The sequence below is a fragment of the Penaeus japonicus genome, unplaced genomic scaffold (assembly GCF_977035675.1).
Source record: "Penaeus japonicus unplaced genomic scaffold, GWHDUDI00000001_assembly GWHDUDI00000023, whole genome shotgun sequence".
NCBI lineage: Eukaryota > Metazoa > Arthropoda > Malacostraca > Decapoda > Penaeidae > Penaeus > Penaeus japonicus.
Window position 1 is genome coordinate 2434291 of NW_028234425.1, and position 16759 is coordinate 2451049.

A 16759-nucleotide genomic window follows, 5' to 3' on the forward strand; every position below is an offset into this window, starting at 1 on the left:
ATTCATAACTTTAACAGTGTGATAATCTGTTCCATCACTTGGCTTGTTTTCTTATTCACTGAACTACATTCCGTCTTTTAAGAATAATCTGTGATTGTATCAAGAAGGTCTTGGTTGGCAATTCAAGTGTACTTAAACATCTTTTGGCATATGACATATATCTAAATAACAACATAGATACAGTGGAGATAATTAGTTCAACACGTAGACGTGAAAAATATATATGTATGAGTATATTATAGACATACATACAAGTTCTTATCAGATATAAACTATATATACACATATAAATGAATAAATAAGTATATATATATATTTATATATATATATTCATATATATATTTATATTTATATATATATATATATATATATATATATATATATATACATATTGTATCTATCTATCTATCTATCTATCTATCTATCTATCTATCTATCTATCTATCTATCTATCTATCTATCTACATATCTATATACATATATATATTATAATTATATATAATAATATATATATATATATATATATATATATATATAATATATATATATATATATATATATATATATATAATATAGATATATATGTATACATATATATCTATATATCTATATATATATAAAGATATAGATATATATGTATACATATATATATCTATATATCTATATATATATATATGATATACATATATATATATATATATATATATATATTAATATATATATATATATATATACATATACATATATACATATATATATACATATATACATATATATATATATAATATATATATACATATATACATATAATATATATAACATATATATATACATATATATATATATATACATAATATATACATACATAATATATACATATATATACATATATATATACATTATACATATATATATAATAATATATATATATATACATACATTTATATATATACATATACATATATAATATACATATATACATACATATATATATACATATATACATACATTTATATATATACATATACATATATAATATACATACATATATATATACATATAATATTATACATATATATACGTACATATATACATATATATACATATATATATATATACATATACATATATATATATATACATATACATATATACCCATATATATACATATACATATACATATATACCTATATATATACATATACATATATACCTATATATGTACACATGTATATATATATATACATATATACACATATATATACATATACATATACATATATACATATATACATATACATATATACACATATATATACATATACATATATACATATATATATACATATACACATATAAATGCATATATATATATACATATAAACATATATATACATATACATATATATATATACGTATACATATATATACATATACATATACACATGGATATATACATATAAATATATATATATATATATATATATATATATATATATATACAAATATACATATACAAATATACATATACATATACATATACATATACATATACATATACATATGCATATACATATACATATACATATATACATATACACATATACATTGTTCAAGGAAAATAAAGTACACTATAATACTATTGCAAAGAGCTTTGAAGAACACACAAGTAGCATTAATGAAGAAAGAACGAAGATACTTTATGTCTTGCTTTACCCTGGCTATACTACTATGTATGACCTAACTTATTTTTACTATGTTCACTTTATCCAGATTCTTTTTTTCATCAAATATAAAGAATTTGGTCCATATTTCTTCATTAATTTTACAAGATACCAGAATTAATTCACAAGTAGAAGATTAATTTAAATAAAAATCAAGAACCTGTCTAACTTCAGCTTTATATAATAAAGCTTGCCACATCAACTTATTTTTCTTTTAAAGAAGCTGAAACTTACAACAATGTTTCAATTTTCATCAAGTCTATTTCCGTCACCTCTCTTTCTATCAGCTTTATACTGTGTAACTATAAAGTCACTTTCTATACAACTGTGATGCTTTATGACCATAAATGACATCACTGTAACTCTTCCTTTACTTAAATACCTTTCCTAAGGTTTCTTCAGTTCTAGTTCAAATTTTCAGATTATTCTACTGATACATATCTGTACAATTTAAAACACAAGATTAAGCATATCACTAAACTAGTCTTCTACTCTACATATACTCCACATCTTATCACATGCACATAACTTACGGGCCAGTCAAGAGTACACACAGTTTAAAGTTTCCGTTGCATTTTAAAAGTAGTGCCTGGCTCATTCAAAATTTAACATTTACATCACTTGCTTCTAAAATATTTATCAAATTTTCTATTTCATTTTTTTAATTCATTAGATTATCATTCCTTATTCATTATGCAATCAAATGGAACAGAAGTCAAAATAAAACAAAAAAACATTTACAAAGAATATCTGAAATATCATACTTCAAATTCTCACATTAATGAAGTCAATATAATCCGACTCTTCATTAACCCAGTGATGATGTATGGCAGGTATACATGCCATGACAACGGAGGACTGCTCTCTGTTTTGCACACACTAAAGGAGTGGAATTCTACGACTCTAACTGCACAAATTCTCGAGCTACAGCCTTCCAAAGGCAAATATTTAGCTTATCAAGAATCAAACACAAGGAAGAAATAAAACATCAAATCTACTTCAAATCTCATGAAGCCAACCATGATAGTGGGCTCCAATTATTCCCCTTTGGGTTAACATATCTAGAGATAAAGCCTCACTTATTTATCTTTTCTTAAATAAAAACAAACTAAACACTTACCTGACTCTGCTGGATGATTCTACAGGTAGATACCAAGTTATTTATAGATTCAGACACTTCTGTTGTCTCCAGGTTCCCCAGGATAGCACACATCTGTTTCACCACCTGTCACGCCATTTAGAAATGTCATTAGAAAACATACTTCAGAACTCTCCTTTGATGTATATTAAAGGGATGTTGAAAGTCACAAAAATTCTCAAGGACAGCCTCAAAATAAAAAATGCGATGATCAATAACCACACACCTGTCGCAGCCTACGAGACCTCATGGGAGACGGCAGGTCCTGCAGTGGCATTCCATCCACCAAGAGGAAGCCTGAATTCTGGAGCCGAGTGAGCTCCGTCTCGAAGGTTTCTGAAGAGCGAAGAGACGATATTGTATTTTGGCAAAGCTTACGGTAAGATGAAGGTGAATCAAATTACTAGAATGCTCCCTGGCCCAAGTGTCATATGAGAGAAATATCTGTCTATTATATATCAATAACAGTGATTTAGCTTTGACAGACACCATAACATTGTTACCATACTTCAATTCATTTCTGACCATACAGCAAATAAAGACTAAACTACTTTAAAGCCAAAGCTAATGATGGTAAATCAGCAAAATAAAAACTACAAAAAGTAATAAAAAAGACAATTACAATAAGTAGCAGCTACAAAACTTCAAAAAATAAGAAAAAATAAAAATCAACAGTGCAATTTAACAAGCAAAAAAAGATGGGGGGCCCAAGATAAAGAAAAGATCACTAAAAAGCGCATAAAATACCTACCCACAACAATGATCAGGGACTCGTGGTGCACTACCTCCCCAGATCCAGCAGACATTAAGTCTTCGACTCGTACATCTAACACAGCGATGTCATCCTCTTGCTGTTGTGTGCAAAGGGTGATTTTGGAGGGGCTTAATAACTTCTTTTTTTTTCTCTGAAATCTCTTAGGATTTTCTTTCTTTTTTGGGGGTGTTTGTTTGTCTTTGTGAAACTGATATCTTACATTTTTATTTCTTAAATATCCTTTTAAAAAAGTATATAACAATGAAATCTATCATCAATATGGAGTAAAATAACATCTTTTCAGTTTTCTTTTTTTTTTTAAATATCATCATATAAACATTTCATATATATCTATCATAGTTTTATCATGAAGTAAGACAACTTCGAGGTGACTTACGGTGCGTTGGTAAGAGTGTCTGACCGAGTCAGCATGCATAAGGGTGAAGGCCACGTCTTGGTCATACTTTATACAGTTATGTACATATTCATACTCTCCTAGGACAGTTTCCCCTGACAGGTAGTCATCCACCCCTCGGACCTGTGAGAAGCAAGCGACCCGCGCTTTCAGAGGGTGATGTGACCCGAATGCAATCTGTGTATGCTACGACAAGGTGTCTACTCTCCGGGATTTTCGCCGAGAACTGTGTACAGTATCTATAGTGAATTACATTACACACTCCAGTTAAAGACTACGTCAATTCTCTACAGACTAACTGGGTCTCTCGTTTAGAACCTAATATCCTCATTACTTCAGATAAATGACAAAATCCATTTTTTCCTTCTAAAAATCATTCTTTATATTACCTTCAGCATGTAGTCTGCCGATTCTCCTGGCAACTCTAGGGTACACACTGTGTGCATCACAACGTGCTCTACACTTGAATCCACTGAGAAAAAATAAAATTCAACTTTACATAATCAAGAATAATAAATCAATGATAACAATCAAAAAACAATAATAACAACATTAATAATTATAGTAGTAATAATAATAACAGTAATAATAATTGCAATAACTTAAAGAATGATGATGATGATAATAAAATAATGATAATAACATAACAAAAATAAGTAAACAATAACAACAATAACAATAATAATAGTTATAATAATCATTATTATAATAACAATAATAATAATAATAATAATAATAATAATAATAATAATAATAATAATAATGATAATGATAATAATAATGATTATTAAAATTATAATAATTATAATAATCATAACAATAATAACATTAATATTATCAATAATAATAATAACAGTAACAATAAAAAAAAATGGTGATGATAATGATAATGACAATAAAATAATAATAACAAAAATAGAATAATAATAACACCAATCATAATAATAACAATGAAACAATGAAATGTAAAGCACACACATTAAACTACAGAGACTCAACAAAACATCTTTTAATCGACTCCCAAAAACAGAGCAAATTTGTGACACTTGATACATTCCAACATTTTATATTACATTGCACAATCATTTAATACACATATCACATTTATACACATAAAATGAGAGGGATGTCTACACTATTTAGTTTAGATTTTGGTTATGGAATTCAAAAAATTAATGAGAAAATCATGGGAAAGAATCTGACCACACACATAAATACATATATATATAATTTTATATAAATATATGTATATATATATATATATATATATATATATATATATATATATATATATATATTATATATATATATTTATATATACATCTTTTTTTCTTCTTTTTTAATAATGGACGTAGTCAGAATATGAAAGTACGAAGGGTATACCATTATCCCTTTTCTAAAGAAAACAGTCCTCTTAAAAAAAAAAAATCAGAATTTCTTCAAATACTAATACCAACTATTCTTAAAAATTATATGAACAAAAAATAAGGACAAGGATTCACACAAAAAAAATCCAATCTTTTCAATCTCAAGCGTAACTAAAACAATGTAAACAAGTAAAAACAAGGTAAGAATAAAATACCAAAACAAAAAAACAATAAAGATCATAATCATCAAAATAACGCTGAAAATACGAGGAGAAAATGACAGACTCACAATTACACGTGAAGGCCAAGGGCTCCCTCTCATCATAGTGCACCGACAGCTTGACGCTCAGCCCAGGGTCCACCGTTCCCTCGAGGCACGCACTGTGTAGGAGCCCTGGGTTGCCGATGTGGTCGTCCCAGGTGTACTCCCCTAAGATAATTGTGAGAGAGAGAAAAATATGGAAGGAATTAAAATGATAAACGATTCTATATTGTAATTTATATGAATATCATCATAACTGTGTAGTAGCTATAAATACGAGTGTTTGTTTTCACGGATATAAAACATTATTACTACTGCCAATTCCATAATAGCAAGAAAATATCATTTCTACAGTATAATTAAAAAAGATTTGAAAACAACAACAAAATCCTAGAGCTATTTGCTGAAGATAAATACACTGTCAATTTAAACAAAACAAAAAAAAAAACAATAAAAATTGGAAGAGAAAGTGAGCCGCCTTAAGATCCTCACCTCTGCGCTTCTTGATGCAGTCCCAAAAGGCTCTTGCCTCGTCATCGGCACTGAGGGCCGGAATCTTGAGGAGCCGAATCTGACGTGTGCTCGACTTTCCATCCAGTACGACGCCAGATCGTTTCTGAGAATGGAAAGAAAAAAGGACTTCTTAAGGGTCTGATTTTATTTTCCAATAAATATATTGGGATAAGCATTAATTAACCAAAATTATTTAAACTCAATCTATGTTTGAACTCCATATGTGTGCAAGAAGCTTTCTGTGTATGAGTGCATGTGCATGTGAGTGTGCATGTGCGTGTGCGTGTGCGTGTGCGTGTGCGTGTGCGTGTGCGCGTGCGCGTGCGTGTGCGTGTGCGCGTGCGCGTGCGCGTGCGTGCGTGTGCATGTGCATATGAGTAAAAGTACATGCACGTACTTGTGCAAATACAAATATTTGTGTGTGCATGTGCATGTGCATGCATATGTGAGCATCAATGTACATGTGTGTATGTATGAAAGTACAAGACTGTGAGTGTACATGTGTGTGCATATTGCCACAATGAATATCATGGTTTAAAAAGGCTTAGTATCTGTTCTCTTTTATGCAAGCTATGGCCTTCAGATTCTACCATACCAAACCAGAACTGCTCACAGATATGTAAAGACATATCCTAATATCAAAACCAATACATATAGATACATCCTTGGGTACCAAATAGATAATGATATAAATACAGATATGTATATACAGATACAGGTAGTGGCAGACCTAAGGAGAGTTATAATTTAAAAATATCTAATATTAATAAATAAAGTGAAATTATTTAGGAATATTGAAGGAGATTAGTTGGGTACATCAAGAAAGATATGACAAAATTGACAAAGGGCAATTCACAGAAGAATAATGCATGATAATTAAAGCTAAGAGGAAAAGAGATAACACAAGATACGTAAAGCTCTTAGGATTACAGATGAAATTATTGTTCTGAGAGGGACTACATGAGGTACATTATTGTAGAGGTGGCCAAATCACAATAATGATGACGTTCAGTATCTTAACCAAAACAATCCTCCTTCTCTTCCTCCTCCTTCTCTTCCTCCTCCTTCTTCTCTTCCCCTTTCTCCCCTTTCTCTTCCTCCTTCTACTCCTTCTACTCCTACTCCTTCAACTTCTCCTTCTACTCTTACTACTCCTTCTACTCTTACTACTACTCCTTCTTCTACTCTTACTACTCCTACTCCTCCTTCTACTCTTACTACTCCTACTCCTCCTTCTACTCTTATTACTCCTACTCCTTCTACTCTTATTACTCCTACTCCTTCTACTCCTACTCCTTCTACTTCTCTTTTTACTCTTACTACTCCTACTCCTCCTTCTACTCTTACTACTCCTACTCCTCCTTCTACTCTTACAACTCCTACTCCTCCTTCTACTCTTACTACTCCTACTCCTTCTACTCTTACTACTCCTACTCCTCCTTCTACTCTTATTACTCCTACTCCTTCTACTCCTACTCCTTCTACTTCTCTTTTTACTCTTACTACTCCTACTCCTCCTTCTACTCTTACTACTCCTACTCCTCCTTCTACTCTTACTACTCCTACTCCTTCTACTCTTACTACTCCTACTCCTTCTTCTACTCTTACTACTCCTACTCCTCCCTCTACTCTTACTACTCCTACTCTTACTACTCCTACTCCTTCTACTCTTACTACTCCTACTCCTCCTTCTACTCTTACTACTCCTACTCTTACTCCTTCTACTCCTCCTTCTACTCTTACTACTCCTACTCCTTCTACTCCTCCTTCTACTCTTACTACTCCTACTCCTCCTACTCTTACTACTCCTACTCCTCCTTTTACTCTTACTACTCCTACTCCTTCTACTCCTCCTTCTACTCTTACTATTCCTACTCCTCCTTCTACTCTTACTACTCCTAATCCTCCTTCTACTCTTACTACTCCTACTCCTCCTTTTACTCTTACTACTCCTAATCCTCCTTCTACTCTTACTACTCCTACTCCTTCTACTCTTACTACTCCTACTCCTCCTTCTACTCTTACTACTCCTACTCCTTCTACTCCTCCTTCTACTCTTACTATTCCTACTCCTCCTTCTACTCTTACTACTCCTACTCCTTCTACTCCTCCTTCTACTCTTACTATTCCTACTCCTACTCCTACTCCTTCTACTCTTACTACTCTTACTCCTTCTACTCCTCCTCCTCCTTCTACTCCTTCTACACCTTCTTAGCAACATAAGTTCAATGAGTATGAACATGTACACATTTGAAAAACTTTGTACAGTAACTATTTCTTTGACCATCCCCCTGAACCTAAAGTCCCTTACATATCACATAATATTATCCAATACTAAAGTCATGTATATTAGAAGCCAAAAATTCATAAACATAGTGGAAGAATTATGCATAATCACTTGCAGTTACTTTCAAAACTTTCCTCATACAGGGCTGTTTCTGAAGCATGCATATGCATTTTTTAAATTTCTCTTTCTGATTCCAACATTGCTAAAAAATCTGCTGAGGATTATTACAATACAAATTTTTCTAATACCAAGTCTATGGAACCTTCTTCCTTTTCTTCTTTCTCTTCCTATTACTGTTTCTTTTCTTTTTTTTTTCTTGACTTTTCATTTAAAAAGAATAGAAATTAAACAGATGATGGCAATCATTTTTAGCAAATAGAAGTCAGGCTACCAAAAGATGACTAAATATAATAACTTGACATTGAATCAATAATATCATTTGCACATCAAATCTAATCTTCCATCCTAAACTCCTCATATACAAAAGCTGATAACTATTGTGTTGTGAATCAGATTAGATAACGGCAACTCGGATTTGGCAATGCGTCTCCTACCTCAAGCAGCTCATAAAAGGCTTTCTTTTTTTCTCTCATGGCTTCTTCATCCTCAATGCCTTCCAAATCTTCCTCTTCATAGTTATTTTTCTTGACTTCTTCTTTTACATTGTCTTTCCTACCTTTAAAGACCGGGATTGTGAACACAAAAGGAGGACGGGCTCTTGCCACTGAACTGTTATCCACTTCATCTATATTCTCCCCCACTCCGTAATCCTCCACTTCATCATAGCTGTACAGCTGGTTATTCATATGACTGTCAGCACACTTATCATCATCATCCTCGTCGTCAGTGCTGATGTTAAAACTCTCGTCATAGTATATCATGTACCAGTGGCTCTCCGATTTCCGCGTCAGTATCTCAAAACTCGTATCTTCAGTCTCCTCTCTCTCGCTCTTCCCTTGCTCTGACTCGAGGCAGGTCCCACCGTCACTTTCACTTAACGTTGAATTCCCCTGTTGGTGTTCCATTGTTTCCTGAGCCACTGTGCCCTCAGAGACTTGTGCTCCCTGTGCACTGTCTATCAGGGAGCCCCAGTCTTGGGTGTAAAATGTGCTTGTCGTTGTCTTCTTGGATTTCCTTGACTGCCGTGGAGGTTTTGTTGGGTTGCCATCAACCTCTTTTGCTTTTTCTACTTGGACCATGATGAGAATTTTCTAAGAACTAATACTACAGAAAGAGCAACAAACACCGACAACCGCAAAAGAGACGTGCTGCAGAGACCAGCATCAAGCTCAGAGTGAGAAAAGGGATTCTTATTCCAATGTATTATTTTCATTATTCAAATAAGACAATTACCAAGTTTTGATAGCTAACCAACCCTTTATCATATCAATGCTATCAAATATCCGCCTCCCAGGTAAATATTAGGGAGGATACAAACACTGATAAAGAGTTGAAACCACATGATAAGATTGCATCATCAGATCAAGAAAAAGTTGTACAATAAAAATAAACAAAGGTAATTGCAAGAAAGTCATCTCTATCTTAATGCAAAGCTAGCTTCAGAGGCTACTAAAGATTTCATATCAATAAAAATCACTAATGTCAATCAATTAAAATCACTATAAAAATCACAGAAAAAAAATCCAAATCTCTCTTTTTCTTTCTTTCTTTCTTTCATTTGATCACTCACACAAAACCAGCCTCTACCTGTAAACCCCCTTAGCTCCTCGGCATACACACCACATAACATCAGAGAGAGTCCATAAAAGCAGCCCTTTATACTGCCACCACCATAGACATATTAGTAGCATGACTACTCAACGATCTCACGCTAAGTGAAACGAAGTACAGGCTCTTTACAAAGGAAATCCCTGCTTTTCATTCCATTATTATGGCAGTTTCATTTCCTCTTTCTATACTATTCCATGCATCCATATTAGGTATTCCCTTGTACTGAATCTGCCACAGTAATCTTGTTTCATTTCTCAAGAAGTACTGATTCCTTGTAATGACCTCCATGGTTATACAATGCAGTTTTATTTCTCCTTAATCAAAGAACCGGTCATCATGATCATCATCATTACCATCATCATCATTTAAGCATTACCTATTGTTTAAAGTTTGTCACTATTACAAATTTAATCATTAACAATATTTATATTAGAGGAAAACTGATGATGAACATTACAATAACAATACATTGATGACTGATGATGATGATGATGATGATGATAACATAAAAATTCACAACAATCCCAATGGCATCAATTATTGAAGTTATCATTTCAATAAACAGTCGAAGTAACATGTTCAGATGTTCAGCCTGGGTTGGGCATTTTCAGATGCATGTGTTTTATGTTATTTTCTAGATTTATTGATGAAATATGAGCCTATATATGAGATCTTACCAAAGTGATTCAGTATGACATTTGGTAGAATATGGTACCATAAATGAAGGAATAATTAACTTATAATTTCAATAAAAGGAATAATGCAGTACAAAAGTAATCCAACCCCAAATGCATCCGTCAAGGAGAGGTCAAAATAATACTGTAAACATTATCTACTTACATTTTCCATTACCTTCTTTCCAGCACGAGGACTGTGTACGCTCTTCCGCAGTTCCACCTCAGGCTCCTTGACAGACGAGCGTGGCGGAAGAGGAGGAGGGATGTCAAATGTTTCTCCCCCGACGGCACCAGGACTGACGAGGCCATAGTAGATGTCATAGACGGGGTCGGACCTCGTGCTGCTCGCCCCGGGGTGCATGTACTCGAATGGGTCCACCTGCTCATAGTAGCTCATCTCGTCGTCGTTGAGCCTCTTGGAGGACTTGTAGCGGAGTAGTTCCTGGGCCTCATCGCTGATGGGAACGCAGGAGGGGTCTGAGTGGGGCTCTCTGCTACTTACACTAGTGGAAGCAGAAGTGTTTTTTCTCTTCAACTCTTCTTTGGCTTTAAGCATAATGGGATCGAACACATCTAAGACACTGGTTTTTGTTTCTAAGGCATCTACACTATCCGTTAAACCCCCACCCTTCCCCAAGTCAATGAGATCATCACTGTTGGATGCACTGGCAGTTCTTCCAGCACTGGAGGCACTTATTGCCGGGTCCGGTAGTGTTACCCCCCCAGTGGTTGGCGTCCCCACTGGGGAGCCTTTCGCACCCGTAGGTATTGACAGCTGGTTAAACATATTTCCTACATTGTGAAAGTCAACCACTGGGCATCTTTGGGGCAAGGGCGGCATCACTGGTACTAACTGTCCAAGGCTACTGGGGTAGTTGAGGATAAGGTTACTACTTGTAGGTTGCACTGCAGGTAACGTTGGTCTATAGGTGGCTCCTGTGGATGTCGGGCTGTAGTTGGGATATGACGTTCCATTCTGCGTGATTGCCGGACACTGGGAGCCGGAAAACAATGGGGTCATGGAACCTTGATATGTTGGTAGACTTGCTGTTGGTCCCACGGAAGCTGAATGGTGAGAGCTGTATGATTGTCTACTTATGCTGTGCACTCTGTATGTTCCCTGAGAGGTAGACACAGGTACCACTGATTTCTGATTTGCATTAACGGTATGGAGATACTCCAGGATGTCGTTCTTTGGTTTCTCAGGGCTGTTGAAAGATATCAGGTCTTGCTGATCATCACTGCTTTCTGCAATTGTGCTGGTCGGGGAAGCCCTACTGTTACTGATAGAATCTGACTCTGCAGCAATGAGTGAATGGCTATACATGGAATGCGAGGCAGATCTTGACTTGACGGGTGCTTTAGGAGCGTTGTGAGTGAGGCTAATGGTGCGTGGCTTAGGTGTAGGCTGGGCCGGCTTGTTGACTGGTCGAGGCCTTGGCTTAACTTCTACTGGTCTGCTGTGCCTTTCAGTAGGAGTCTGAGACCTCGGTACATCTGCAAAAAAAAATATTTTTTAAGCTGATTGGAGGGAAAAACGTTATAAACTTTCTTTTTTTTTAAGAGCAACTAATGATTAGCAACACAACACAATACATGAGATTCTAGTATTTCTCCAGCCTATTTACCTATTTACCCTACTACGTCCTCAGGCTTCCACACTCACCTTGGAGTCCATTCTCCCTAAGCGGGGCTTGCCTCTGAGAGTGAGAGCGCCCAAGCTCCCTCCGGATCCTCTCGTACTCCTTGTTCTCCTCCTCCAAGGCCTTGGCCATGTCCTGCTCCGTGTAGCGCACACCTGTCGAAGACCTCATCTTGGGTGGCAGTGGAGGTGGCTCGTCTCCCATGGCAGCACAATGTATTTATTCACAGCCCTCAATCATCTGCAATGGGGGGGTAAAAAGTTTTCAGTATTTTCTCTGAACTTTTCTTACATTATCTTTTATTTCTGCAACCATACAACATACATGGCCAAGGTGTGATTTCCTTTCTTTTCTTATTTTTTTCTTCCTTACATTTACTATTACTGAACTTACAAAGCATGAGAAAAGATATAGGTTCTACAGCTGTCAAATTTCCTTACAGTTTTAAGTGACAGATAGAGAAGGTAGGGGCATGTACAGTATATCATGGAAGATAAATATAAAAAACAAACAATACCTAAATATAGTTTTCGAAGTTGAGTCAAAATTACCACTGATAATATTTATCATACAAACCACAAATAAAAAATCACAGTATACAAACAGCAAGCATACAAATGATAAAATTTAAGAATGAATCTTACATGTAGTTAGATTACATCATTCTCTTTTTACAATAATCATTTCACATCAGTCTAACAAACAGGGAATGTAGAAGCATTTTTTTATCTCATAACATAATCATTAAATAAATTAATTATCTACTTTTTTATGAATTGCCGGTACACATTGATGACAACAAATTATGAATCGAACACGCACTTTAAATAAGAAAGAACACTAAATTTTTTTACAGTATTCAGTAACTTTCCCTTTCCCTAATTTCTAAGAAAATTCTCTGATTACATCTATCCTTTTCCCTTTCAATATTTCATAAAGGAAAACATCCAAGTTCTTTCTCTCTCTACCCAATAATAGCATGGACTATGACAAATAAAAAAATAATAATAATAATACCAACTAATTTTGTTTTGCTTTCTTCAATTACATTCTTTAATCTCATTCTTCCATATATCTCCTTAATCTATCATCCTACAGTGTAAATACTTCACTTCCTCCCTGGCAGGATGTGGTAATCTCAACATGGAGAGAGAGACAAGCACGAATTTCCCCACAGGTGACTCCCCTAATTAGCTTTTTAGATGAGCAGACACAATACGTCTCTTCTGGTGTCTAGTGGAGAATGGAGAAGACTTATTGACAAGCTACTTTTGATGTAAGTTTTGGCCATATATCCATACTTCTCTTTTTAAATACTTGGGGTTTGTAATCTTATCCTTTTACATTTCTGATGGAAACTTTGGTAATTTAGTAATGACAGAGGCTAAAGCAACCAAAAAGTTCAGAAAAACTAAAAATAGCAAGAATATTAGATGCATATACCATAAGCACTTGACACCTAACATCATAGCAAGTTCAAAGATATAAATAATAATAATCAGGCTAGATTAGGTTAGAATAAATTATAACTTTACCATTAACATAACTTTTGTTGAATTTCTATTTTAACATCAACAATTTCCAAGTATTTCCTATATTCTGGTAAGACAGATTTCTATTCTTAGTACTGTAGAGTAATTCATGTATAAGAAAAAATATATACTTCTATATTTCCTGTATAAGAATGGAATTGTGATCTCTAGTGATTCCTGTAAGAGAAAAAAAATATCTTTTCCCAGTATTTCCTATGTAAGGAGGAAAATGTAGATATAAGAAAAGCACCCGAGAAGGACATCAATTTTCACAGGTTAAAAGATTAACATATTCAATAGTTGTCCCATCCTTTTTTTATCTTTCTCTTATCCTTTCATTTATTAGTAGCAACTTCTCATTAGTTGTACACTTACTCCATCTGCTTTCCAATAATTTTCCACTTCATCAACAACAAAAAATTCCCATTAATAATTTCAATTTCAGTCAATTTCTGCTGAACTTTTTTTGTCCATTTCCATTGCATTTCCCAACAACCCCTAATTCGACCTTTATTTCTTTTGCTTTCTATCACCACTAGGGTGCAACCACAAACTAACTTCTACATTGGATGATGGGTGTCACTTACATATCCAACTTTGTTTTAATATCAATTGGATATTCTAGTTACCTTAATATCTAATCCCTTAACATTTATGCCAATATCAATACCCTAACATCCAACTTCTACCCCAATATACTTTTCTTAACCCAAAGTGAACGGAGCACCTAACAACCTAACTGGCACCCAGGACAGGCAGTCTACGATGCTGGCAGCACCAGCTAAATATGTTTTCTCTGCCCTCTGGACATCACAGACTAGACTAAAGAATTTTTTTTTTCCATAAATGCATCACAAAAGTGTTTAGGCTGACTTTGGAATCCAGTAGCTCTGCAGCTTGGGTCGTTACAGCCATAATACTTCATGACTGTGAGCAGGTTCCAACTGTGAGCAGATCCCTATGTCACATCACATTACCAATCGACACCTGTATACTAGGCCTAATAGGCATTGTCCCTCTAATTTTTAGCAGGTGCCACTAGTGTTGTAAACCACCCGCCCTGACAACAAGTTAGGTCATTAGACACCCCGTCCATAATGGGTTAAGACCATCATGTAACCGATTCAATCTATCATCAACTCAAGGACCAGTTGAAGCTCAATTTGTGGTCGAGGTTTGTGGGCTTTTTTTCCAAAAGGTGTGCAAACAACAGAGATTGCTTTACTGCATCCATTGCTTGGTTTATCTATTTCATTTATTTTACTTGCAGTTAAGGTAATAATGAGATGAATGTTGTTGTTGTTTTTTTAATGAAAATAACTGCAATATTCTTCTCTCTCTTCCTCTTTGCTCTTTCCTCTAACCTCTCCTTTACTTCACTTCATCCTATTTCACATACTATATTTCACATTTCTGTTCTGTACCATTATTTATATTTGTCACTTGAGGTAAAAATAATAATGAGGTGAATGCTATTTTTATTTAAAAAACTCACTCTCTCTCTCACTCTCTCTCTCCTTTATTCAATATTCATTCTTTCTTCTCATCTTCCTTCTTTTCATTTCAACTCATCTCACTCTCCTTCTCAATAAAGTACCGGCTGCCCCTATCTCTCCCAGCCAGTGGTGGCCGCCTCCAAACACATGTCCTGCCTCACACATCGATTCACCAAAATGAGTGCCATTTTGCTTTGTAAAAAGAATTGCTGCTTTGTATTCTTTTCCTAAATATAAATGAGTATTTTCATTTATGTAATCAAATACTTCTTTTCTGAGACAAATTGCTAATAATCATTCAGTGGTGTAAAAAAAAATTATCAATATAAATTAATCAAATAGTTCATTCTTAGCCATCACTGCTTACAATATCAATAAAAGTCTGTTTCATATAAGTATCATGCCAATTTGAAGGGTAAATGTAGTCTTATTTATGTTCGTGAATTATGGAAAAGTATGGTACTCAAGAGTAGCAAAATGTCAAAAGGAAGGAAATTATAGGTATAACAGAGTAATAATTTAATATGATAATGATATCGTAATTACATAATGAAGACATTCAAATCGAAAGAAAAAGGAATCCTCACAAATATGTAAAGATGAAATTTGAAAATGGTTTTAACAATCTTTTGTAATTGACACTATATAAAATGTATGATCAAATTTAAATATATCATTGCATATTCAACAGAAACATCGATACTTTAAGGTAATTGTCCCAAATAGAACCAAAACAGAGAAGAAATAAAACAACCCTCTAAGTTATTAAACATGATTCCAACACAGCAGACTTAAGCCCACAACTGCCATCCAAAATGAGCAGATGTACGCATCAGCTTCGTCTTTGCCATTAGCACTCTAGCGATGGTCAATAAACCAACATTGTCTATATGCTGGCAAGACAGAACCTGTAGACATCGCTGGCCGTTTACGCCCTTATAAGGAACCCATCCCAGCTCTATCTCGCCAGAATAAGATCGACGGACGTATCGTTGGCCTTTACACGGACACAGAAGGTGCAGAGGCCAAAGCAATCACTTGACACCTGATATCAGATTGGACTAGAGGTTATAGGCCTTCTAGCAAAAGCCACACCAAGTTTCAAGTGGCTTTGGACAGCTCATGACCAGCATAACTTTGCCATGAATTAAATCCATTCGAAAAGCCACAACAGGTGTCTCATAAACCTCTACCTTTCGAAAAAGTTCGAATCTCTTGGT

At 34.3% G+C, this 16759-nt stretch overlaps 1 protein-coding gene across 10 annotated transcripts in view; it reads right to left on the reverse strand.

Annotated features, from left to right (window-relative positions):
* Positions 1 to 16759, reverse strand: part of Pi3K68D (phosphatidylinositol-4-phosphate 3-kinase catalytic subunit Pi3K68D) — a 30367-nt gene that overhangs the window by 12934 nt on the left and 674 nt on the right. For 6 of the 10 annotated variants that reach the window (XM_086550028.1, XM_042999421.2, XM_042999426.2 and 3 more), the window contains exons 2-10: positions 12535 to 12751; positions 11032 to 12365; positions 6153 to 6276; positions 5688 to 5828; positions 4421 to 4503; positions 4014 to 4154; positions 3614 to 3713; positions 3089 to 3198; positions 2845 to 2949 (exon numbers count right to left, since the gene is read on the reverse strand). In XM_086550028.1, the coding sequence (XP_086406154.1) occupies positions 2845 to 2949; positions 3089 to 3198; positions 3614 to 3713; positions 4014 to 4154; positions 4421 to 4503; positions 5688 to 5828; positions 6153 to 6276; positions 11032 to 12365; positions 12535 to 12715 (2319 nt within the window). In that variant the 5' untranslated portion in view covers positions 12716 to 12751. Of the gene's footprint in view, positions 1 to 2844; positions 2950 to 3088; positions 3199 to 3613; positions 3714 to 4013; positions 4155 to 4420; positions 4504 to 5687; positions 5829 to 6152; positions 6277 to 9014; positions 9775 to 11031; positions 12366 to 12534; positions 12752 to 16759 lie in introns of those variants that run through there. The other 4 variants (XM_086550030.1, XM_086550029.1, XM_042999427.2 and 1 more) reach the window with 2 other exon arrangements.